Genomic DNA, 26,869 nt, shown 5'->3' with positions numbered 1-26,869 from the left:
AGCACCGGACGAGGAGAGAAACAGAGCGCACGAGAGGAAGAGAGAGAGAGAGAGAGAGAGAGAGATCAGAGACGCGGAACACTTCCAGAGGTGGGTTTGACACAATGTTTCTGGCAGTATATAGATTTTTTACAGAGGGACGTCTAGTCGCTAATTTGAAACGGGTGGAAAATAATACGGCGATACGGTCTAAGGCGAAGGCTTAAGCTCGCCTCGGAACGAAGCGCAGACCGCGGCGCTTTCCCACGGTCCCGGAGACGTCAAACAACCCGCGCCGCGGTTAACTTAACTTTTTATGTCGCCGCTTTGCGTACGGACGCCCGACAATACTGACTTTTAAAGGAACGACCCTCTGTTTGCGTTTGCCACGCGCCGGCTTTTCTCTCTCCCTCTTTCTCTCGCTCTCTCGTCTCTTTCCTTCTCCGAGCGCGTCCGCCGTCCCCTCAGACGTAGTACTCTTTGTCTTTGTTCTTCTTGTTCTTGGTAACGGTCTTGGCGGCGCCGGGCTGTTTCTCCTTCACCAGGGCGCCGTTGCTCTGCGTGGCCGAGTTGCTGATGTAGTTGCGGCTCTGGTCCACCTGGTAGGAGCCCTCGTCACGGTTGCGGTACTTGTACATGGCGTAGAGCAGGATGAGGATGCAGAGGGCGGCGGCCGCCACGATGCCCACCACCATGCCCGTGGTGCTGCTGGACTGCTGCACCTCCACGGCGCCGGGGAGTCCTCTCTCGGGAGACGTGGGGTCTGGAGTGGGAACATGGGGGAAATTGGGGGGATAGGTTATTCCCGGGACTCTGCGGCGGCCTGGGTCCGATGAAGGGTGGGCCGGCGGCAGCAGCACTCGGTCCCGGGTGTTCATTTTCCCGGCGGGGATCCTGTCGCCGGCGGCGGCCGGCTCGACGCGCGGGCCGAGCCGGTCGGGGTCGGCCGTGGGGGTGGAGGAGAGGGGAGGGCGGCGGGAGTCGGGGGAGCGCGAGAAATGGCGGTCTTGGGGGTTCTGGACGCCGCCCTCTGCGGCCGGGGGAGGGGGGAGGACAGTCCTGTCGGTGACCAGGGGGGAGTTTTTGTAATAGTCCTCGTCGTCCGACTCGGTCATCTCCCCCGAGCCGTACGCGGACACCTCGACGGCCTCCTCGCAGTCCTCCTGGTCCGGGGGGCAGGGGGGCCGGCCGTCGGGCAAGGGGAGGGACTCTTTGGTGGTTTCGAGCAAGGTGAGGAAAGGGCGGTAGGAGGTGGGGGGTGAGGGGATTACCGGGTAGCGGGTGGCGATGGACGGGGGGTCTAGGGAGTCCACGGTTATTATGGGCAACACTAATTCGCCTCCTAGGACAAGAAAGAGACAACGGAGAGAAAAAGAGCGTTAGAGACCGGCCGCGAGAGAGAGACGGACCGCCTCCAGACCAACAGAAGAAAAACAACACCAGTATCAAAAGCTAACATTAGGGTTAGTAGCATAAGTCTAGTCAGTCTGTCGTATTTAACAAAAAGTGTAAATATGCTGACTAACTGCAATATGTACAAGATCTAGGACTGTGCCGTACTCTACCCTGCTGCACCTGTCACTCCCTGCGCTGCACAGACCCACATGCTACACGACTGACACAAGGTAAGTAGACTACAAATTACACTCAACAGCTAAACATCTACGGTGCTACATGACAGCCTATCCTTCCTTGGTTAAATAAGGTAGCAAAAACCACGAGGTTCAGGTCACTTACATCAACAAATTGGCCGCATGATTTTTGCATGAAAAAAATTACAAAAAGAAAGCTGTGTAAGATTGTTCTCGGATAGAGATAAACAACTCCCCCCACCCCTCCCCCACCCTTTATTTACATTTACCTCATCTCCTCTTTAGCTTTTATTTTGGAAAAGGGCGAAACGTGCGGAGCGCAGGCTTGGTCGTATTTCGGGCACGGCTCGTCCGCGATCGGCTCAATCTGTACGCAAACCCTTCTCGAAAAAATATTCACTAATAATTTGTTTTCGCGACGATCGCGTTACTTCCCAGTACGTCTGGAAAATGGGAAATAAAAATCTCATTCTCTCATTTATGGAGCTAAATCGGGGCCAAATGTTTTGTTAATTTAAATATATATATATATAGTTGGAAAAACTAAAACTTGAAACAATAAAACCATGTATTCAAACTAAAAATAAGCGTACAAATTTTTCTTTCAGTTTGAATAAAATTGAATAAATTATACATTTTCATTTGTAACTTTTATATTTGTTTTCATTTCCAAAACTTGTTTGTTTTACGGCTTCAAATCTTTTTTTCTGTTTCAGACTTTTGGCCCAGATTTCGCTCGGGGGCGTGGAATTACGAGCGACGGCCCATCCTCTGTCACGTTGCCTTCGAGAAACGGTGTTACTGCAAGAACTACGACCGAATGCTTTCTATCCACTACGCACGTATGATTTTTACTCGAACCAATGAAAAATTGTTTTTTTGTATTTTTTTTTTGTCATTAAGGCAATCAAGCATCGCTAGCACTAAAGTTAGCATTAACTAACATTTGCTTCACACCAGCTGGTGTTTTTACACTAATTTCAGCGTCCGGCTCAAGTTTTTCGACTTTAACGCGTAGCGGTCTTCGTTAACCTCCGTTTGTCAGAATGACCGTAACTCGACAGCGGCCGAAGCGAAAAAAGGTCTCTTTTCATTTGCTCCTAGAGTAGACAAATATGACTTTACATTAACGCTCCGGCCTGACAAATTACGTTACACACACATAACGTCACGCGTAACGGCACGACAGTTATGCCTTCCAAAATATGCCAAGCGGGCAAACTTTGAAGGCTTCTACCACAGCCTAACTTACGTATCAGAATACACTGACTTGTCTTTTTGTATTTGTACGTCTCACCGTCCGTTTTCTGGACCGCGTGCGTCCGTAATAAAAGCTTTGATTGATTGACAAAGCGGACCAGGACAAGTTACGTTGTTTAAACTAACCGTGAAAATGTAACGCTATTAACTCGGCAACGTCAGTCATCTCTAATTTTTATATTTATAAGGCTCCGTACGGCCGCAGCCACTGTCGAGTTGTAGTCATTCTGACAAAGGAAAGTTAACAAAGACAACTATGCGTTAAAGTAAAAAAAAACTTGAGCCGGACACCAAAATTTGTGTAAAAACACCAGCTGGTGTGAAGCTAACGTTAGTCAATGCTAACTTTAGCGCTAGCGATGCTTCATTTCCAGCCGTCCGCCTATTTTCCCTTTACGCGTCGATGACAAAAAAATATGCCACCGCGGGGATAACGTCCCAAAGTAACTATTATATAAATACCGCGGCGCTGCATTCGAAGTCATCGTTCCTGCCGAACCGCGCGATCTGGCACGGTTTATTGCTCTCGTAGCGTAATCGGTACCGCGTGTTGTCCAAAACAATTTTTTAAATGGAACTTTGTCACCGGCATCAGTTCGTTAAGTAAAAATCACACGTAGCGGATAGAAAGCATTCAGTCATAGATCTGGCAGTAACATCATTTCCTGAAGGCAATGTGACAGATGAGTCTTCTGCTTTCTTTGTTAAGCTGTCACTCATAAGAAAGGAAAAAAAAATTGGTACAGTTAATTCTCCCAGTCGATTGTCTGTGAAAAATATTCCTCAAAATTCAACGAAAGGGTCTTTTCTCATTCCGATTACCGTAGCGCGAGTCGACATTTTAGGATAACTCGACCCGCGGTGAGCGGTTGCGAGAGATTCGGAAGCACCACTGCAATTGGAATGAGAAAAACTAATTTCGTAGATTTTCGGCGAATGCTTTGTGTGGAAAATTGAATCCCGCTTCCACGTAAGTCGACGTTTTGGGAGAATTTCACCCGTAGCGTGTAGACGCGAGAGTTTGGGAAGTGCCACGGCGATTGGTAAGAGAAGTTTGAGCGAATGAGAGCTTTTTATTTAACATTTTAAAGCGACGGTCCCGTTTTGCATCCGTATCGAGCTACGTCGGGCAAAAACCGAGCCACAGCATCGTCGTGAAAAGGAGTCATCGGTAAATATTTTTGTCCACAAACGGCATACGTTTCGTATCCCCACCGCCATCAGCAGTCTTTCGCAGACGGTCCCTCGAAGCGCGAAGCTTTTGGATCCAAATCTCTAGAGGCGATAGCCGCAGGCCGGTCGTTGTCTCTCGACGCTCCGCGATAACGTCGACTTTCTTCGACCCCTACGGTGTCGTCGACGGAATATCAAACGTCTGTTCGCGTTACGTTTGGCAACGTTTATTCGCCGACTGTAACCGCGCGTCCCGGGGCTGTTGTCAATCCCGACCGAAGTCTCTTTGCGCCGGAGGAGCGGGGCAGTAGCACGAGATCGATCGTCTATCTAAACGTCACTAGCAAAGTTATTCGCGGGTTAGCCCGATCGTACTAAAAATAACTTTGAGCTCGTCGACTGGCACGTAGCGGCGACGTCGAGCCGGATCGGCATTGATCTTGAAACGATGTTGCGCGGCGGAAAAAAAGCGGCATTCCGATTACTACGGAACACCCGCGACGCAAACAAAGAGTCAAAGACCGGTCGGAACGGTTCTGCGGCCCACCGTAAAAGACCCAAACGGAACGAAGCTCGTCGGCCGCGCAACGGGCCCGTCCGGAGTCGAGGGTTAAACATATCGGGAGTACGTTAACAGAACATGTCAGAACAGCAGTTTATACACTACAGTTTTCTCTTCAGTCAAAGAAACAGTTAGAAAAACATAGCAATGGTGGGGGTTAGATTATGGCACATCTTGGGGGAGGGGAGGAGGTGAGAAAAAGGGAAGGCAACAGTAAAACATGACCAAAGAAACGGCAACATCCCCAGCATGAAATCACGACCGCTGCTCTTTGTTCATTGGACGAGGGATAGGGGTGGGATCGGGAGGCGTTTGGGACGGGCGGCTTTAAATCAGGTCTCTCCTCACCCCCCTCCCCCAACCTCGTCAGTTATACAAGCATACATTTTCATTGAAAGAATAGGATTAGGCATTAAGTAAAGAAAGCTAATAAACATGTCACATAACAACAAGAGACAAACAGCCCTCGAAATGAAGAAAAAACACGGCGTCGTCATAAGAAGTCGGTTTCTGCGTCCAGGGGACGCGGGTCACCCTGATGGCCGAGAGGATGGCAGAGCGACAGTTGGGGAACAAAGAAGAGCCGCGCGGACGGAGGAAGATTTTGGAAAGTTTACCTTTTGATATTCCAAAAGGCGGTAAGAAATAGAGAGTTCTCTGCGCTTGTGCAGACTACAACGATCCGGTGCAACCGAGGCAGGACAAAACAGTGCAATGCAGATGTGTAGTTACTTTGTAGTTTTATTTATGAAGGTGCATAACAGTGAGTAACGTTTGGATGTAAGGTTGCATGTTTATCAGAGTCCTTGATTGATTGCAAATGGAGGGTTTAGGTTGTGTACCTCATGTGAACTCACAGAGTAGTGGTGGTGAACAGAAAGGGATTGTTTCTAGCTTCCCTTGTTGCGTTTGCTGGAACAGGTGCATTTAAGGCCGGTGGCGGCAGCCTCGGCGGACGAAGACTCAGAAGGACAAAGACGGAGGAGTCTCTGCTGGAGTCCGCGCTGGGGAGGCGCACAGCATGTAAGTACACCCACATGTCTGCCCGCACACATGTATGCATGCACGCCCTACCTGCACCACACCCCGTCACGCACGCAGTAAGTACCACGCTCCAGTAGTCAGCCCTCCATCATGTGTTGTTGAACTTGAGCACGCTTGCTTGCAAGCATTCTCAACTTCAACAACACTCGCTCGTTTGCTTTCTTGCCTGCCGACTAACTTTACTATCTCCTCATAACGCCACGTCTAATTCAAACACGCACTCAAACCGTTCAAACACTTCAACGTGCGTGCTTGTGCTGCCCTACCCAACCCCCGCTATCTCAACGACACACACCTGATACTGATGTGATACTCAGATCCCTCACGCTACTGCTAGCACACACAACTGCTCCAATCCCTCGCAATATATTGTGGAAATATTGTCGCCGGCTCCGTGGATGCTCGCCGATCGAACGCGGGGAACGTTGACCGGGTCTCGTCGGTTCGACTTCGACCTTTCCTTTAGCGCTCGTTCGCGCGTGCCGTCTGCTTCGCCTGTGACGGGCTGCGCTCATGTATGTCTTTTTTTCTATTTGCAGACACGTTCCTGAGCCCGTGGCCTCCGGAGATGGGAGTCCCGGTAGACTCTTACAAAAGTTCCCATTTTGAAACAAGCTAAAGACAATGTTTGTGAACTGCTGAACTTTTATTTGCATTTGTTCAAAAGACATACAGCTCAACAGTTTAAAATTTCTCCTGCCCAAATTCAGGAGAAATCAAACAGTGGACAAAATATCTATTTTTATATATATGTATGTGTGTATATATGTGTATATATATATATATATATATATATACACATACATACATACATATATAAAAAAATATATTTTTGCAAACACTCCAGACTCTTGACATTCTCGTATGCCTATACTCCAATCAGGGATCACCGACACGGTGCCCACGGGCAACAGGTAGCCCTTGACAACCACACGAGTAGCCCTCGGGCCAGTTCTAAAAATGAATATCGATATCATCCGTTTCCCACCTGGTTAAGTCATTGTTGATAATTATTGTGAGAAATCATTGACGTGATTGGTGTATTCACATAGATGAGTATCGATATTCCTTGATAACCGTATGTAACTAAAGGCGAACCGAGCACGTTTGTTATTTCAGAAGAGCGTATCAAACTGGTAGCCCTTCGTGTGACTCGATACCCACGAAGTATCTCTCAGTTTCAAAAAGATTGGTGACTCCCGAAGGCGTATTTATTGCGTCTGGGCAAAAAAAAGAAACACCCCTCTTTCGCCTAAAGGATCATTAGGAACGCCCGTCGAATGTCTCGTCGATGGCGCCGCGTCTGCTTTGATGCGTTTAGGGGTGCGGTAGAGTACTTGAGTAAAAGTACGAGCGCTCTGTCGAAAAAGTGACTCGAGAGCACCCCGCTTGAGTGGAAATACTAAAGTGCTCGACGTTCTTTGGACTCGAGTACTAACAGTACAAGTGTTGTGTTATGCAGTTATTAAAGAAAACAGTCAAATTTTGAACATCGTATTGTTGGACTTTTTACTCTGTATTAAGAATTTCTGAAATAAAACCAAAAATGTAAATTGATGTCACAGCTGTTAGAAATACTATTATCTGATACAACAGTGATTTATTAATCGCTCATTAACAAATACTGAAATAAAATGTGTCATGTAGCGAAAAGTCGGCAAGCTAGCAAAATACAGATAAACTAGCAGCTTCGCATCGCGTGGTTAAAGGGGCGATAGAATGATTATATAGGGTACTTCACACTGTTCCTAAAGGTCTCACGATGGGGTACGTAACATCGGTTGGGCTTAAAACGGCACAGTCGAGATTTTATTGGCCCTATTTGCAACAAGAGCTTTTCTTCCAAATATGATACGAGCTGCACGCCGATTGGTTGAGCGAATCCCCGTACGCTCGCAAATTAGAGACTCTCCTATTCCACGCGCTGCATTGACGAGAGGCGTTTATTTCCCCAATCGTTTGTTTAAAAGGGTGATTATTTAGGGTATTTTACACTGTTCCTTAGCAATCTCTTACTGCAGTTCCAGTTAATCTTGGCTTGCTGCCAGCTGCCAGCATAACTAGAGTAGCTATATTTACAGTTTGAATTTCGTCACCCCGCTTACACGACATCTACCTAAAGGTCTTGTAAAGCCAACGACGGTGTCCGATTGAATATTTGTGAATTTCAGAGGAATTCCAAGAGGAGGCTAGCTAGCTCTCATTGACAGAGCTCCATTCAGCCGCAGGCTCTATCGATGAGACTCGCGGACAAGTGGCGTTTATTTCCCCGATCGTTTGTTTAAGTAACTCAACACGTTATAATTACGCACATTAAAAGATTAAGTGGAACCTGTGGTAAGAGATTGCTGGCGTAACAAGCTCGCTGACCGCGCTCTCGCTCGCACGCACGCACCGGGCATTAAGCAGGAAGAGGGGAGTTGCAGGCCCTGGAGCTCTGTCGGAGCAGCGACTTTTGGTAGTCCACCGACCCGTGAAACGGTGACTTTGCGTGGGTACAGAGCGCCGTGGGCTGCCGGGGTCCGTGAAGGAAGGCGGGCCGGTGGGCGAGGCAGAACCGGCCGCTGAACTCCTTGAGATCTGCGTGACCTATTCAGAAGACTAAGCTGACATCAGATCAGTTTTGTAGCACATGTAAATGTTGGGGCGTGTCAACTAGAGCCAAATGAGGAGGAGCCGCTGAGTTGACGTCAACTAGGCGGTTCTATGTATGACCTGGTTACCCACTAAACTGTCATTATTCAACTATGACAAGGTAAAATCGGTTTGGCATTCTATCACCCCTTTAAATAACTCAACGTGCGTATTCATTGCGACTTTAACCGGAACCTGCGATAGGTAAGAGATTGCTGACGAAACAACCTCGGTTCAGGGCAGCGGCGTTTGGTAGTCCGGTCACCCAGAAAGGGTGAGTTTGCGCGGGTATCGAGCGCCATAGGCCGTGGGCCACGACGGACCTCGATCTAGCTCTCGGCAGGCCGGGGTCCGTGAACGAGGATGGGCGGGGCGGCGACATAGCGACCCGCGCGGCGCCGGCCGCCAAACTCTGACGCACGGTCGAACAAAATTTGCTATTGGCCATCAATTTTCGTGAAACGCGTAACCGGAACTACACGTAGTCGTACGTACGTGCGCGGTCTCCGTAGCGTGAGGAATTCGCAACGGTAACGATGCGGCACGTAAAAAAATTATCGGACTAACGGTATTAAACTCATCGAAAATATGTACTTGAGTAAAATAATACTCCGGTTCTACTTCGGCTCTGCTCCCGAAATGATCTCGGCGACTTTGAGCCCGGTTTCTCGGATTTTCACGCGCAAGCGTTTCTAGGGTTTACGAAGAATGTTCTACGGCCGGCCGTAGGTAACGACTCGAACCGGAGATGTCAGACGGCGAGATTTATTTAAGACTCCGACGTGAAGTTGACGTTACGTGGATGCGGTTCTGAAATATAAGCAAATAATAACGCCGTTGATAAGCGTCTGACTTACTGTAACGTGTAACAAGAAACAATACTAAGAATTACATTAATTTCTGTGTAATAATTAACGTAAACGTAACTGTCAATTAACCTTTGCCAGACCCGCTCTCGGTTACAACTGAGAAGGGTCTGGTGTCAGCCAGACCAGCACTTTTCTGCTCCGTTTGCACTTTGGGTTGGACGCAAACTGCATTTCGTTGTCTTTGTACTTGTACTCTGCACAGTGACATGAAAGTTGAATCTAATCTAATCTAAAGTGGAAGGAAAATGATACGCGGTTTTCAAATTTTTGACCTAAATGCAAAACCGCCGCACCTCACCCCGAATAGCATCGTGCCGTGTGGATGCTTTTCTTCAGCGGGGAGAGGGAAGCTGGTCAGACTCGATGGGAAGATGGATGGAGCCAAATGATGGTGGTGGGCAATGATGGAGACACCTGGAGAGGCGTGATTGGGAGGAACGGCCTCCCTGATCTAAACCAGAGTGGTTGTTTGTTGTTGGACTTCTGTGCTAGTCATGGATTGTCTATAACGAACACCATGTTCGAACATAGGGATGCTCATAAGTGTACCTTGTACCAGAGCACCCTAGGCCGAAGGTCAATGATCGATTTCATAATCGTTTCATCTGATCTGAGGCCGTATGTTTTGGACACTCGGGTGAAGAGAGGGGCAGAGCTGTCAACCGATCACCATCTCGTGGTGAGTTGGTCAGGGGGTGGGGGAAGACTCTGGACAGACCTGGTAAGCCCAAACGTGTAGTGCGGGTAAATTGGGAACGTCTGGAGGTGGTCCCTGTCCGACAGACTTTCAACTCACACCTCCGGCGGAGCTTTTCGTGCATCCCTGTGGAGGCTGGGGGCATTGAACCCGAGTGGACAATGTTCAAAGTTTCCATTGCTGAAGCTGTGGCGAGGAGCTGTGGTCTTAGGGTCTTAGGTGCCTCAAGGGGCGGTAACCCACGAACACCATGGTGGACACCGGTGGTCAAGGAAGCCGTCCGACTGAAGAAGGAGTCTCCGGAGGCAGTTGCAGGGTACCGAAGGGCCCGAAGGGCTGCAGCCTCTGCCGTGAAAGAGGCAAAGCAGCGGGTGTGGGAGAAGTTTGGAGAAGACATGGAGAAGGACTTTCGGTCGGCACCAAAGTGCTTCTGGAAAACTGTTCACCACCTCAGGAGGGGGAAGCGGGGAACCATCCAAGCTGTGTACAGTAAGGATGGGACACTGTTGACCTCAACTGAGGAGGTAATAGGGCGGTGGAAGGAGCACTTTGAGGAACTCCTGAATCCGACTGATACGCCCTCTATGTTAGAGGCAGAGCTGGAGGATAACGGGGGATTGTCGTCGATTTCCCAGGCGGAAGTCACTGATGTAGTCAAACAACTCCACAGTGGCAAAGCCCCGGGGATTCATGAGATCCGTCCAGAAATGCTCAAGGCTCTGGGTGTGGATGGGCTGTCCTGGTTGACACGCCTCTTCAACATTGCGTGGAAGTCTGGGATGGTGCCAAAGGAGTGGCAGACTGGGGTGGTGGTTCCCCTTTTTAAAAAGGGGGACCAGAGGGTGTGTGCCAATTACAGGGGTATCACACTTCTCAGCCTCCCTGGTAAAGTCTACTCCAAGGTGCTGGAAAGGAGGGTTCGGCCGATAGTCGAACCTCGGGTTGAGGAGGAACAATGCGGATTCCGTCCTGGTCGTGGAACAACGGACCAGCTCTTCACTCTCGCAAGGATCCTGGAGGGAGCCTGGGAGTATGCCCAACCGGTCTACATGTGTTTTGTGGATTTGGAGAAGGCGTATGACCTGGTCCCCGGGAGATACTGTGGGAGGTGCTGCGGGAGTATGGGGTGAGGGGTCTCTACTCAGGGCCATCCAATCTCTGTATGACCAAAGTGAGAGCTGTGTCCGGGTTCTCGGTAGTAAGTCGGACTCGTTTCAGGTGAGGGTTGGCCTCCGCCAGGGCTGCGCTTTGTCACCAATCCTGTTTGTAATATTTATGGACAGGATATCGAGGCATAGTCGGGGGGGGAGGGGTTGCAGTTTGGTGGGCTGGGGATCTCATCGCTGCTCTTTGCAGATGATGTGGTCCTGATGGCATCATCGGCCTGCGACCTTCAGCACTCACTGGATCGGTTCGCAACCGAGTGTGAAGCGGTTGGGATGAGGATCAGCACCTCTAAATCTGAGGCCATGGTTCTCAGCAGGAAACCGATGGAATGCCTTCTCCAGGTAGGGAATGAGTCCTTACCCCCAAGTGAAGGAGTTCAAGTACCTTGGGGTTTTGTTCGCGAGTGAGGGACAATGGAGCGGGAGATTGGTCGGAGAATCGGGCGCAGCGGGTGCGGTATTGCATTCAATCTATCGCACCGCCAGACGAAAAAGAGAGCTGAGCCAGAAGGCAAAGGTCTCGATCTACCGGTCAGTTTTCATTCCTACCTTCACCTATGGTCATGAAGGCTGGGTCATGACCGAAAGAACGAGATCCAGGGTACAAGCGGCCGAAATGGGTTTCCTCAGGAGGGTGGCTGGCGTCTCCCTTAGAGATAGGGTGAGAAGCTCAGTCATCCGTGAGGAGCTCGGAGTAGAGCCGCTGCTCCTTTGCGTCGAAAGGAGCCAGTTGAGGTGGTTCGGGCATCTGGTAAGGATGCCCCCGGGGCGCCTCCCTAGGGAGGTGTTCCAGGCACGTCCAGCTGGGAGGAGGCCTCGGGGAAGACCCAGGACTAGGTGGAGGGATTATATCTCCAACCTGGCCTGGGAACGCCTCGGGATCCCCCAGTCGGAGCTGGTTAATGTTGCTCGGGAAAGGGAAGTTTGGGGTCCCCTGCTGGAGCTGCTCCCCCCGCGACCCGACACCGGATAAGCGGACGAAGATGGATGGATGGATGGATGTCTCATAGCCCGCAACTCTGATGTACGTGCGCGCGTCCGCTTAACTCCGTAACCAATCCGAAAAACTAGTAATAAGTAACGGTCCAATAAAATTAAAGGCTGATATTTGCTTCCTGCAACAAACTGCAAAATTTAACAGACGCAGAATTACAGCTTTTTAAATATATAACATAGCAAACATAGAGGCGTCTCGATCTCAATACTTAAAGATATTCGGTTCTCGCCAAACCGATCCCTCGCGGACCCAGACGGAAGATACGTCGGCGTCAATGCGACTTTCGACCGTACGGCATTTTACGGCCCCGACGATGACGACCCGTCTTTCTTCCGCAATCTTTTCTCCATATTTTCAAATTCAAACAATCTCGTCGTAGCAGGAGAACGAGAAACCCGTCTTTGAGGGAACGTTCGCGTTTGTCGACGGTTTGCCGACGTTCGTCTAGATTCGACCCATTTATCTTCTGTAACTCGCCAGTACCAGAGATATCGGATAACGCGATCCGCCCGATTGTAATTGGCGATCGCGCCCCCATCTCTCTGTCCGTAAACGCCACCTCCAACTCCACCTTTGCGCGGGCAACGTCGAGTACCTAGGGATTCAGATTTCCCCAAAGCTGTCGGAGCTTTCCAGCCTCAACTACGCTCCCCTCCTCGGGAAAATAATAGACAAATACAAACGCCGGTCTTAACGCCCGCTCGCGCTCATCGGAAGAATAGCTGCGGTGAAAACGAAAACCCTACCGCAAATTGTATGTAAACACAATGCGCGCAGAGGGAAGCAAATGTCAGCCTTTGAAGACACCTGGTCCCCATTTCTAACGTTTCTAAATTCAACAAAAACATAACTACAAGCCGTGTACGTTACCAGACACATACCTCCCTCCTTTATTCTGTAATACCCCGCCCTCCCTTTTTCTTTTACATTATTTATATCATTTTCTTTTGGCCCCTGCAGTTACTACTTTACTCATACACATAGGCGCACACTATCCACACTCATGCGTAACATGTTTGCCAACTCCTTTTAACACCCTAACCGTGACCACACGATCGCTAATAATAACTTCCCTCTGTTGTTCCGTCTGTCACCTTGTCGCGTTTTATGCGTTGTGTGTTACACTTCGTACGTGGTGCTTTAATCCCCCCTGCCCTTATATGGATCCATGATCTCACTAAAACAGGGTGAATGGTTACAGTAGGACAACGGTAAATGTGTTGAATGTAACATATTGTGTATATAAAAATATATTTCTTTATTAAAAATAAAGTTGTTCCCCGAAGAGGGGGGGTGGTGGTGGTAGGCCAAACGCAATAAAATAATGCCTGCGTTGCTTCCTCTTAATTGGCTATCTGATGAATCTATCTATGTGGATTGTGATTGGCGGTTCGCATGTCGCGATGTAGACGATAAAACTAAATATCGCGCAGCCCTACTCTTTTGAACTCTAATCGTCGTCATCTACCGCCCGCCGGTTCTACCGGGCAACATCCGGACAGACGAGTCGACTGACCCGTTGTATCTTTTTTCTTCCTTTGCCATCTCGCCTTCCCCACCTACTTGCGAAGCTGCCAACCACCCAATCTCATATTGCGTCCCTACTCCGTCCCAGTTCCGTCAGTCCGCAGCCCTCCGGAGCAGATACACAGAGCTTCTATTTTTGACGGACGACGGGGAGCTCCGCAGCAATTCAGCACACGGCAGATAGTGCGGGACAGGAAGTCGAGCACAGAAACAAAATAAATATCTGGTTAATTTTCAAAATAAAATACACTGTGCTTACGGCGGATCATATTTCCCTGCACTACACCTTGAAAACACAGCACAGAGTAGTCTCCCCTCTACTCCTCTGGATGGAAACTAACTGTTGTTGGTTTTGTGGTTCTATTCTACTTGAATTCGCGATAACTTGTGGGTCCTCGTGACTACAGGTGTAAGTCACGGCCGCAGCCGTTCCGCAACAAATCCGGACCTGGTGGGTATTGACGGACGGCGGAGCACGCAGCAGACACGCAGCGGAGCCGGTCTGCAGCCGTTACGCATCCAGTGGAAATCCCCGGTGACCGTTTCTTCGTCTCTTACTCCCTCCCTATCACAGGAGATACTGTACCCGTCCGTCGCAACGTTCCCTCGCTCTCTCCCTCTTCTCTGGCTTTGTCTACTTTATCCACTCTCCCTTCGACTGACTCCTTCTCACTCGTGCCTTCCAACGCTCCCACAGACTCTCTCTCTCAGTCCTCTTACTTTACGGCAGGCTCGCGAGTGCTCCCCGGCTCCGTGGTTGTCTGTGCTGTACGGGCGGCGGAAATCTAAACGCCAAGACGAACTGCTTACCTATCGGCCTCTTCTTCTTCTTCTTCTTCTCTTTCTATTAAACCAAAATATTTTACTCCTTCTCCAACCAACTTTTTCCCCATCTTCTCTAACCTCCTTGATTTCCGCCCCCTTCATCTAAATGCAATGCAATGTAAAAGATTCCAGGAGAACTTACGCTTTAAATTGGTAAAGCGAGAGGTGACCCTCAAATATTTGTTACTGGGCACCGGGCTGATGTTTACATTAACAATTGACCCCCAAAAAGTTTGTTGTGGGTTAATTGTCCCTGGTGTAAGGGCGTATATTAAAAGGTTGGTTTGGGGATTTTATCAATCGATATCGAAATGCTCAAAGATCGGTTTGAATTGAAGAATCCGCAGGCCCGTCGTTTAGATGTTCTGGAGGCAAATGTTATAAAAGTCTTTAACGGTAACGGGTTGTACCGACAAATCGCTTGCGTCGCTCTGCCGTGCTCTCGTCGCGTAACCCGGAGACCGACGTCTTGTGAAGAAAAAACGTAAAAGTCTTTATTTATATGTTCTATCGGAAGACATTTGGATTTTTAGGACACTGGGGCCACTGGCTTCATTTAATAGTGAACGTCGAGCCTCTGCGGTTTACGCCAATCGACGTCTCCGCGACTGCGCCCTCTTTTTCTCTGTACGCGGCTCTTGATTGCTCAGTTAACGCCCGGGCGGGTCGGGGACGGGCCGAGAGAGAAAAACAAAAAACCCGTCAGAAATAACACGGACGTTCACGGTTGTGTTCTCCTGAAAGCTGCCAAGAACCACAGATGGACCATTTTGATGGATTTGTAACATTTGTACGTTTTTTTTTTTTACATAATCACAGCTTCTCCCTTGTGTTGTCCTCCGTCAACCTTTTCTACATTTTTGATGCCTTTTTTTTTTTTTTTTTTTTTTTTTTTTTTTTTTTTCAACATTTTAAATTGTAAAATTTTTCTTCTGCACATTTCCAGCGCTTATTTCTACGTCACATATTTTCTGATATAAAACAAAAATTGAAAATTGGTCAGTTTGACCCAAAGTCAAGACAAGTTGACCGCAATTAATACGAGTATTTGTAATTAACTAAAGTCCCGAGGGGTACGGCTGTTGATTTTGTTTAGATGTGCCAAATTGGAACTATAAAAATGATTATTATTTAAATTGTTAGTTGTTGGCACTTGCCCCTATACGCGTTCATAGCAAATAGCGATGACTATTTTTTGTTAATGATTAATGCTTTTAATTTTTATTGATGAGCATACCCGTTCTGTGTCAATTTATGTTCATTTAGGATAAAAATATAATTTTTTATGACAATAAAATAATACTTTATAGGCTGCGTACTTGGGAAAACTTATTTGTTTGAAAAAGTAATAAATATTTTTTATTTGACCCGAAAGAGACAATTATATCGTAAATTGCAATGTTTTGTACGGCGATATCTGGAATTGTTACAGCTCTACGTCGGCAATGTTTGAACTGAAAAATACGTACGGCGCAGTGATTCCGGTGTGTGGGTGTCTCTTTTTGTAACATTGTATCCGTGTAATTTAAGCATCGAAACCAGAGAGAGAGATTCAAAGATGTTCAGCCCGAATGATTGCATTTGAACGGCCGAGGCAGTAAAACCACGTTTATCCCACGTGATGAAATGTCTTCCTTTATCTTTACCCACGGCGCGGCCGGTATGAGTCACCCCCCCTCCCTCCCCTTATTTACTCAAAAGGAGAACGGGGCAGATGGATACTGATGCGTCTACGTCGGTCTCCTGACAAACATCTTTATTCTGCCGATCACGTCGCCTCGCTCGCGTCGATTGAAATATTTAGAGCAAAAAGGTTGTTTGGACTTTGAGCGTCCTATAATTCAGCTTTGATTAGAGCACCCTGATGGAAAATCCAGCAGCGTGTCAAAGTGTAATATATATTCTCTCTTGCTCGCTTTCAAATCGTGCCACAGTAGGTATAATAATAATAATAATAATAATAATAATAATAATAAGGCATATGATCAGTGCAGCAGAGGGGGAAAAAACTATTTACAGGTGCTGCGTTTGCTGCTGTCGCTCTGGGGCAAAGCGATTGATTTTGACACAAAAGGAACGATGCCGATTGTGGCTTTCTGGCTGCGGTCGACAGCGGCGGCTGGATCCCATCCGTGAACCTGGCTCGCTGCGGTAGAAATCTCAGACCCAATGCGCCGATACCGACTTTTTTTCCCCCTGCTACCGTGGTGCTGCAACCAAGTATATCCGAAGGGTTCAAAACAGATATCTTACGCGACACGTGACATGTCGTGCAAAACTAGATAAATCGTGTCTGCTTTTTTGTGCGCTCGAGGGAATATCGATCAAACCGGCTTGTATCTGTTTTTGCCTCTCTTTTTCCACTGTAAGCTTTCCTTTAAGTGTATTTGTCAAATGCAAAGGTCAAACAACTGCTCTTGGAAAATACGTGTAATGGATAATAATAATAAAAATGATTAAGAAATAACTGGGTTAGGTGGTCCGGAAAGCACGTTTGCCAGCGTTCTTCCGCAAAACTTCCGAAAGAAACTGTGATATTTGTTTACAGTTCAAAATGTGAACAAAGAACCCATTCTCCATCCGCTGCTCTGGGTGATAGTCGGATTTGAATTGTAATTTCAATACGATTTTGCAACGGATAGCAGAAATACTTAAAGCTGCAGGAGGTATAATTCAAAAGAACACAAGGATTTAAAGTAGAGTGAGACATCTCTCTGCAGCTCTCCTTCTCCTCTCTGTCTGCATGACAGCTACAGTATCTATCTATCTATCTATCTATCTGGTCCGATCAGTGGTGCAGAAGTTTAGTTTTCTCTCAGACCAACTGAATTACAATGTGCTGAAAGGTTATTATTGAATTTTTGCCCAACAATGCCAAAAATATACTGCCTACCAGAGCTTTAATAAGAAAATGCACCAGCGATCAGTTTTGAAGTTAAACAGTTACATTGCTTTCTGGGTTTTTATACGTGCGTTTAACGGTAGACTGAGCGCCAGTCTGTCTGTCCGTTCTATTGGAGCCAGCGGATGTGAGAACTGATTCCCCTGACTTCTCTCCGTGAAAACCGTTTGGTCCTTGTTTTTCCCAAGGGGATCTCAAAGTGCACTGTGAACGTAAACTACTCTTCGATTGCAATCGTGAATAAACGGTGCATATAAATAAAAAGTTCGATATTCGCAGCATTCTCGCGTTGCCTCTCCGCAGCTCTGGAGTAGTACATCCGGTAAGACGGGCTAAATATTCATCAACAGTTATTGGTGATTGATTATTTTTGCTAATTATTGGTAAATGTGCTGTGAATTAGTTAATCGTGTATCAATAAGGGTTAAATCCAAACATTGTTATATTTTTTGTTGTTATATTCCATTGTGGCTCATTTTTGAGTGAATGCTGATTCATTCAGCTGACTTTTTTATCACTTTATTGGTCATACTATACTATGACTTTTTATAATTTTTTTCAACATGCTATAATATGATTTTTTTTTTCGACATACTACGCTATGACTTTTTTTAACACTTTTTTGACATACTATCGTATGTAAAATGCAAGGACTATATCTCTGTTTTCGACATACTATACTTTGACTCTTTAGGCAAACCCACTATGGCTTTTTTATCGCTTTATTCCTCATACTATACTATGACTTTTTATCACTTTTTCGACGTACTATACTAGGTATTTTCGACATGCTATAATACTACTTTTTTGGTGTGCCGTTTAGCAGTGTGCGTCCAGAGCACGCCGGTTCAAGCCCGTACGTTGCCAAACGCCTAACCCGTGGAACCCGTATGATAAACCTGGGGCCGTTTACCCGTGGAGAACGGCTAGCAAAGGAGGGATCGATTAATCGTCGCGCTGAAAAATAATCTTGCCAATCTCTCAGTTTTGCTCCGCAACCTAAAAAAAGAACATTTGCAGGTTGCCTCTACAGCCTGTCGCCTGATGAATTATTGAGGAGCTCCTGAAAGCTCTGATTTAGCACGTACAACATCCAGCGACTGAGAAGCAGCTCCGAGTCATGCGAGAGAGGGGGAAAGTGAGGTCGAGTTACGTACGCAGATGATAATGAAACGTTTAATGAGCGGGGCCTGTTGTCGGAGAGACACGTTTGTAGAAATAGCTTCTCTAATGTAAAAACAATGCGTCTGTGGATTGCTTTTTTTTTTTTTTTTTTTTAATATAAGTATGCGAGTGTTCATGCAGATATGTTTTTGGGTGTGTTTTTTTTTTCCAATACCGTAGCCTACATGTTTCATCTTTGTCCCCACTTCCTAGGCCTCGTCACCCGTATGACAGAGGCTCATTAACAGCACCGGAGCACCCAAACCAGAGCTTTAATTGAGCGATGTAATTAAGGCTCCCTAACATAGTCAGAGTTTAATTAGCCTGCTGGGAAAGGCGGGAATCGTTCATGGGAATTCCACTCGGTTTACTCCCAATTTCATATCCTCTCTTCGGCTTCCTCTTCCTTCTCTCCCTCGCGTGCTCTCGTTCTCTCCGCCCTGGCTCCTTTCCATATTTCTCTCTCTCCTGCTTTGAGCGCAAGGGAACGTGATACAAATCTCAACGAGGGTCAGTATGTACTGTACATCGCTGTAGGAAGGAGTTGTATTGATCCCCCGTGTATTCACAGCGGTCATATCTGGCTCGGGCTTAATAGAAAATCCACAGCCGTGCTTAACATTTCTTCTCCTTCCTGAAGGCAGTTCAATAAGGCGGAGCTGCATCCTCACACGGAATTGAAAAAACACTGAATCTTTCCTATCGCGCCACAACTCGAGGCCTGTGTTTGTGGAGCAGTGATGGAGAGGCGGGGGGAGGGGGGTAGTTTCTGCGGACAATGTTAATTCTTCTCTCCTCGTCGACAGTTTTCACCGAGGTTTATCCGACCCCCGCCGGCTTTGCCTCGCTGGAACTCTTGTGGCATCTGGAAGGTGTGATACGGAGCGTGCGTGCGTGTTTGTTGTTTCTCAAGGAGAGAAAAAGTGAGAGAGACAAGTGTCTGTCTGTCTGGTAAGGTGAGCATGTCTGCCCCGTGTATGTGTGTGTTTGTGTGGGCATACGAGAGAGCGTTGCGTTTCCCCATGGGAGATTAGGCCTGGGCATAGCATCCGCTGAAAAACTCATTTCTCCTTTTGATAAGGAGTGAATTGAGTCTCTATTTCCGTCCCCACCGCCTCCTGAGAAAACCGCAGGGGAAAGCTACACTCGGAGCACAGGTTCTGGTCCGGTTCTCCTCGCGCAAACGTACCATACGCTATAATCTCCTGCCGTTTACAGTCCAACATATATTCTATTCCAAGCACTAATCCCCATTCCCGAAAAAGAACTTTAGTAAAGTGCTTGAATCGTGTTTTGGTCACGTTTGTTCCGTTATTGTTCGATGAAGGTTTGCTCTACCCTCGGGACAGAGTACCATAGATTTCGGGGCAAATCTGGCCTTTATGTTGTTAAATTCACAATAGATCCCTACTGAGATTAGTCATGCATTTTTTAAATTGGTTACTTACATTTCTTTCTATTTTGTAAAAGCCTGAAATTAACTCATAATAAACCGTACTTGCTCACGTTTGCTTTTATTTTTGTCTACAGCAGTTTCTCCCAAGGAGGGGGTCTGCGCTTCTGGGCACAGTTTCCTAGAGAGAGCCGAGTGTGATGTGATTAAAGACGCAGCGAAATAAAAAAACAAACATTTGCCAAGTTCTAATCCCGTTTCCATGTGTTAATTGTTCCATTATCTCTTGTGGCATACTAAATATTTGTCAAAGAATTATTAATTATTTGAATATTTTTAAAGCAAGCTCCCTCGAACCTAATAATACACCATTTTCCGTGCAAGTCTCGAGCATTTTTACTGGACGATCTATAATATGCTAAATCGAGTGTACATTTATGGACTTAATTTATAAAGATTGCTTTTGCCCCGGGAGTTATTAACGGGGTTCCAGAAAACACTTTCTACTATTTAAATCCCAATAAGTTAGCATACTGGCACTGCTTTAATAATAATAAGGTTTCACGGAGGCAACTGTTGTTTTCACGCCACCCACACCAGCCATTTAAATCTGCAATGCCATTCGACAACATAAATCTTGCCAGACACGATATTTCAGGATAAAATGGCATTAAATGTGGATCTGAATAGGTTATCTCTATTTTGTCATTTGAATCACACTGCCGGAATGTCCGTGGTTCTTGGCGGCTTTCGAGTACGGTCGGCCTAATAGAGCTAGAAAGCACAGAGGCAGGGAGTCAAACACCCGACCTTTAGCTTCCACCTCCTGTCACGGTGTCAAAACGTAACTTGGACCCGCTGTTGCCTCAGCGACCGGGCCTGCCAGGCTACAGCTGTGCGCTGCTTTTCCACGTCGGAACTGTCTTGCCGTGTTAAAATTGGGGCAACGGCTGGGTAAATGCCAGATGCTACCGCTCGGCCGAGCAATTATGGACAGACTGCCTGCCGTTTTGAAAAAACAATAAGAAAAGGGGGGATATGAAGGGGGGGCGCGCACGTGTGGCCAATCAGAGCTGCGTACAGAGGGGCTTTGCAGTCGCAAAGTGTCACGTAAAAAGGGAGCTGGAGGAGTAGTCTAGGTGAGTCTACTCGTGTTTCTACGGTAAGATGCTCTTTGCCGCTGGATACCGAGTATTACGAAGACAGAACCCCCTGAGTTGACTCACCATTTCCAGGCTCACACTCCTCCAAATCTTCGTCATCGCTAGGACACTCAGCTGATGCTACCAAGAGGTCATCTGCATTCTGGAAGAACAGAGACAGAGGAGAGAGAGTCAGGACACATTTATTGGTGCAGAGGACAGACCGAAGAGTCTGTGGCAGAGGTGTCCACTCCACTGCTACCTACGTATGCACTAGGGCTGCCCGATGTGAGGAATATATATGCCATACCTTTTGAATATCGCGATAAACAGATGTTGAAATGTATTCAGTTCTGCTGCTTTCAGTATTCTGCTAAAAAACCACAAATGTTGCTCGCTGAATTTAAAACAAATGAACGGAAATAATTTCCAACATTCTTTTATTGAACATATTCAACACTGAATTGAACATAAAAGGCTTAAAAGAATGACAGTTACCTTACCTACCTATATATACATACATACATATATTGAGGCAGTTGGTATCGCGATGACGATAACAAAAAAACGATAGATTGTGCGGCCCTTTTACTTACAAATTTGCTGAAAAGATGCAGCTGGGTGTGCTTTATGAGTAGTAGTATTTATGTAAGCAAAGTCCAAGTGAAACGAGCTCTTTTGGGACAAACGCCAACCGATTTAAAGAGGTGTGTTTTGTCTGAAACAGGAATCTGTCTTTCTTGACCCAGCTCGTCCTCCTTACTGCATGACTGACACAGCTGCACGTCTAGACGGTACACCCTCACCTTCTCCTTACTCCACAGGAAACGGCACAAAATGAATCAATTAAAGCGCTCACTGCTTCGAATGGAGCGACCCGGACATCAATAACTGCCGGCGTAAGGGGGGCCTTTGCGGCCATAATCCGACGTCTTGCTGAGTGAATGTCAAACGGCTGCTTCGGCCTCCGACGGTTGTAATTTGGTGCAACGTCTGTGACGCTCGTGAACCCCAATTCCCAGAGTAATTTATTGGATAAAAATAAAAATAAAAAATGTAAACGTGTCACGCGAGGACCACTAACCCAGTGCACTATATTGGATACATGCTGGAGGAGTAGCTTCAAACTCCATGTTTGACCTGCTCAGAACTTTTCTCATCAGTTTCCAAGAATCCACAAAGGAGACAAGTTGAAAGCGTCTCGCATCCGTCCAGACGCCAACACCTGGGGATGCTCTCGTCTTAAGACGGTAGCAGCACGACTGCTGCTTGTGATCTTAGTTTTATAACACCCTCACTCCAAATTTGGGTCAGAGCGAGACAAGTGATGACTCCAACTGTTTCATGGAAGGGGTGAAGGGAAGAGAAAAATCAGGCCACACACACACACACACATCAAAAGGTAGATCTATTATTCTAAGCATCAAAGCACATTATTCCACTATGATCAAAGCTGCAGCGGGGCGGGTAGCTCAGAGCTTTTGGAGAAATTGAAATTTGTGTTTCCGCTCGCTTGCTTTCCGCCACCCTGGCTTGTCTCCGCTGTGTCTTGGCGGGTGTTAGGGATATATTTATTAGAGCTCCGTGGTTCCTGTTGGCTTTGCCCGTCGCAGTATTTATAATGCTATTACTAGGTTTGCTCTAGCGCAAAATGACAGCACAGACCCCCTAGGATGGATTATTAACTACCCAAATTACTGAGATGTACGTATTAGGGCTGTCAAGATTAACGCCATAACACGAGGTAACAAATTCCCTTTTTTTGGCATGTGATTAACGCCTTCTGTGATTTGGGCCTCGGGCCGCTCCGTATAGTTTGGGAAATCAGGAAGCTATGCAGCAGCGACGTTGTGGATGGCTAGCGGAAACAAAGCTCCTTGAGCAGAAATGGATAAAGAAAAGGCTCTTTTGAACGGCAGGTTGAGTTTCAAAGCCCTTCCAGATGGAAAGGGGGTTTGAAAAAAAAATGCCCAGGAAAATGGTAACAAGCATGTAGGAGATTGGTGTTGTAACAACATGACAAACTGTAACTGCATCCATGTTAACCACTGCAGCTTCCGATAGGACGGAAACTACAGCCACCTCTGACAAACATTAAATGGAAGATTACTAACAGGCACGAGGTTGTTGGCGTCGTTTGTAAAATCACTTTTCTCACTTCTCTTAAGCCTCTAACCACTGTTTGCAGCGCAAGTGATCGGTTGTTTCTTGCCAAAATGAACCTTGGGAATCGTAGATAAATTCTGCCCTTACATTTTATAAAATCATCTACACGTAGGAGCTTTAATTCAATTTGTTAAGACCTACAAATTGAACATTTCTTCCGCAAGAATTGAATTGCTTCTTGAACCTACACGCCGTATTATAAAAAAGAGTTACGTTACTTACTATTTTAGTTGCAGCTTTATTGAAAAATGACCATTTACAAAGCAGACCTTATTACTCATAGTGCAACATACTGTAAACGCTGACCAAATTTGAGACATTCACAGTGAAGATCTGTTCTGACTGGGTTTTGAGTTTCAGTATGTGATGTGCTTTTCTTCTATTTCTGCCAAATTGCTGTCGCTGCCATAATCATTAACAGACGACAGCACTCCCTATGCACCGCAGGCCTCTTCCCAGGACAGACGTTCCAGGTGCAGAGTGTTTAGAAGAGCAAATATAAAAGATTTCATATGCTGACAGCTGTTCAAAATCAATGCAATCCCTAACCTTTCAGGACTTTGTTGCTTAATTTTACTCGACTATAACTGTGTGTACTCTCTGCCCTTTTATTTTCTCTCTTTTTTCGTCGAGGGGGAGCAGATGAGGCCTTCTGGCTGAATGATTAGGACTGTGGTAGCCAGCTATACGCCCCACTAATGCTTTTATATTGTGCGCGCAGCAAAACATCTTCGACCATTAAAGTATCGGGATGAGTGACTCATCGGTAATGTCTATTCATTCTCAAGCACATATCTTTCAATGCTATATTGGACCATTGCGACGATCTACACTATGTTCAGCTAGGTACATAATAATAATAATAATAAAGGAGAAGCTGTTACAATATGTGCACACAAAAATGGATTCTGAGCCATAAAAAGCACTCTAAAGGTGCTCTTTTTTTTTATGACCCAACTTAAACGTCAGTCAGCAAATACAGCCCACATTAGGGCTTGTAACAACAGAGAAGCAGACAACACTCGGAGCCCTCTGCTATACTAAAAGAGTTCCAGATAATTTATCAAACGGGGCCCGTCTACGGCTGCCAATTTCGCATCAAGGAGCGCTGTTGTAAAAGCCCGTTATACGCTGAACACGGAAGGATATTTCCGCCAAGAAGTCTGGCGTCCAGAGATATGATATTGAACTGAGTGGATGGCTACATGTGACATCTTAGAGTCAGGTTCCATTGATCTCATGTTTAGAGAGGAGACGCAGAAAAACAAAACCACGGACCATTCATCTAAAAAAAAAAAAAAAAAAAGTCATGCCAACTGGGCGTGCCGGAGACGCTGATGTCGGCGAAGGAGCTCCGACCAACCTTTAAGTCCAAAAAATGTCACTCTCTTGTAATTACACGGCAGACTCAATCACGACTGAAAGAACGTGCCTTTGGTTTGTGAACAGGACCACCTTCGTAGCTTTTGTCAGCCGCTGCCAGGAGCACTGCTACGTACGGAAGACGATTAGGGCCAATGTGAAAAATGTATTTGAGTTCAGAGTTGAGTCAGAATTCTGAGAATAAAGTCAGGTTGCATCTGGGATTCCATACCATTACAGTATGCAAACCCTGGACAATACGCTGGCATAATTATCCCACAATGCAATGCGGTAGTGATGTCAACTTTCATAACCGACAAACTGACAGCGACTGGGTCAACTCTGTAACGTCAAAAACGCTTCAGTTGACATTACTACAAGTGACTGTTGGTCTAGTTGCTGAACTTTTTTTTCAATAACGTAGGCATTATCTGGCAATGCCAAAAGTATTTTGAACGATAGTCTATGTACATATTGAGTATGTAGTGCGTAGTATGTGATTTCGGACGCAATCTCACGGGCCGGCTACGTTGCACGCGTAACGTATGCGCAGCGGACGTTCCAACACTACGCTTCCACTATAATCAATGAAACTGGCGACACCGGTCAGAGAGCGGTGCCCTTTTACACAGAAATGGATCATTCAGTGTCTTTATTTCTTTTAAATTAAACTACCAATATAAAGGAAACAACTTAATGACTGCGAATGAGAGTAGGTCCGCATGCGTTACGCGTTCAATTTAGCCAAAAGGGTCAGAGTTTTGTGCGTAAGGTCAGAATTCTGAGAATAAAGTCAGAATTCTGACTTGAGTTCTCCGAACTCTAATACATTTTTCACACGTGGCCCTAATCCTCTTCCGTAGATTTTATTATTCATTAAGCAATATTTTCAAATGTAAAAAAAACAACACAACATTCCATTTTTCTTTGCACTGAGTGTCTACAATACAAAGTGGAGTGAATTAAGCACTCGTGCAATCAACAGCCTCACCTCGACTTCACTTTAATTGGCGCTCAAAATGAGACAGATCCTGCCAAGGTTTGAGATGATGATGAAGGGACAAAGAGCGAGCCGGTTCTAAATATACTCCGAATCTGCTGATCGCGGATGTCAGGGACGAGCGCAAGCAGGCTTGCCGTATGATCTCGGATAAGCTTCCGTGGATGTGAATAGCGCTAATGAACACAACGGAATGAGAGAAATGCGCTGGTAATTGGCACCTCTGCAGCTTCTGTGTTTCCTGCAACATCAGAAAAGTTTGTTGGACAGTTGAATCTTAAAGTATGAGATGGGCAACTTTTTTTTAAGTATTTACAGTACAAAGTGAGACGATGACATTGAAATAGCTGACATAATGTACATCTGGCGTAGACATGGAAGAAAAAGCTTTCATAGCTTCCATTTATCTGATTCACACGTACTTTAAAATGCCATGCGGCAAGGTCTTTTTGCACACCACACAGCTTGTAGCTAATGATACTGGCCGTGAACTAGAGCATCCCCCCCCCTTCCCCGAGAACACACAGAGCCTGTTATTAGGTCTCTTTACGAGAGTAGTGGGTCTGGATGACCTGCTTCCTCCATCCCCCAGTATGTGGGCAACAGATCTTCCCTACTGTTTGCTAATTCTTACTTACCACGATGGCGACGGCTGGCCTTGGCACACGGGATTTCAAACCGTTAATCATAGCCTGTCACATGCATGTGAGGGTATAAATATAAGTTTATGGCACCCTGAGTTGTTGTGCTTTTGCTGCCGCCGGGTTTCCTTTTCATTATGTCCCTTTCCCTCTTCCAGCCTTTGTTGATCTGTATGGATGTGCTGCAATTTCCAGCAGCCGCCCACGTCTGCGTGGTTTAGTCAGCCATATCTTCTTAGCGCAAATCAAAATTGCAGCGTTGATTGGTCTAATAGGACGAGCTAGACAAAGCGGCTACGTGACTCCCTCTCGGGCTGGCGGCCGTTTGAACATCTGAATGCGGCTGAAAGGCCAAGGGACGAGGCCCGCGCAAGACACGGCGCCGTTGACCTTGTGGCGGGATTGACATAGGATTTCTTTTGAAACGCGTCATCTGGGGGCTACTTGGCCACGCTGTTTAATCATTCAGATATTGTTTTCAGCACAAATTTTGAAAGCCAATTAAAAAGTCTCCCAAGCTCGGTGCAGGGGCGGAGCCAGATGTTGCAAACATTTGTGGCTCAGCCCAAACACTAGGGAGGGTCCAGCATGCTCCATTTACGGCAGCAATATACACTATTTTTCAAGCCTTTTTTTGTTTTTCATAAGAGAATGCCTAAAAGTCTGTACATTATTTGGGAAAACATCATAGTTGCCAAGAACAAGAACCATCATGTAGTTGTTCTCCAACTATCTTTTTGAACCAGAACACAACAAATGTTGAGGATCACTACT

General features: G+C 46.5%; 1 protein-coding gene across 2 annotated transcripts in view; it reads right to left on the bottom strand.

The window, feature by feature from the left end:
* Nucleotides 1-26,869, bottom strand: part of nrxn2b (neurexin 2b) — a 760,536-nt gene that overhangs the window by 371 nt on the left and 733,296 nt on the right. For both annotated transcript variants that reach the window (XM_028564156.1, XM_028564158.1), the window contains 2 exons: nucleotides 21,011-21,089; nucleotides 1-1,321 (listed from right to left, as the gene is read on the bottom strand). The exon at nucleotides 1-1,321 is cut by the window's left edge and continues 371 nt beyond it. In XM_028564156.1, coding sequence (XP_028419957.1) covers nucleotides 444-1,321; nucleotides 21,011-21,089 — 957 coding nt within the window. In that variant the 3' untranslated portion in view covers nucleotides 1-443. The remainder of the gene's footprint in view (nucleotides 1,322-21,010; nucleotides 21,090-26,869) is intronic.

Source organism: Perca flavescens, chromosome 19 (assembly GCF_004354835.1).
Source record: "Perca flavescens isolate YP-PL-M2 chromosome 19, PFLA_1.0, whole genome shotgun sequence".
In the NCBI taxonomy this organism is placed as follows: Eukaryota; Metazoa; Chordata; class Actinopteri; order Perciformes; family Percidae; genus Perca; species Perca flavescens.
This window is presented reverse-complemented; position numbering and strand designations above follow the sequence as displayed.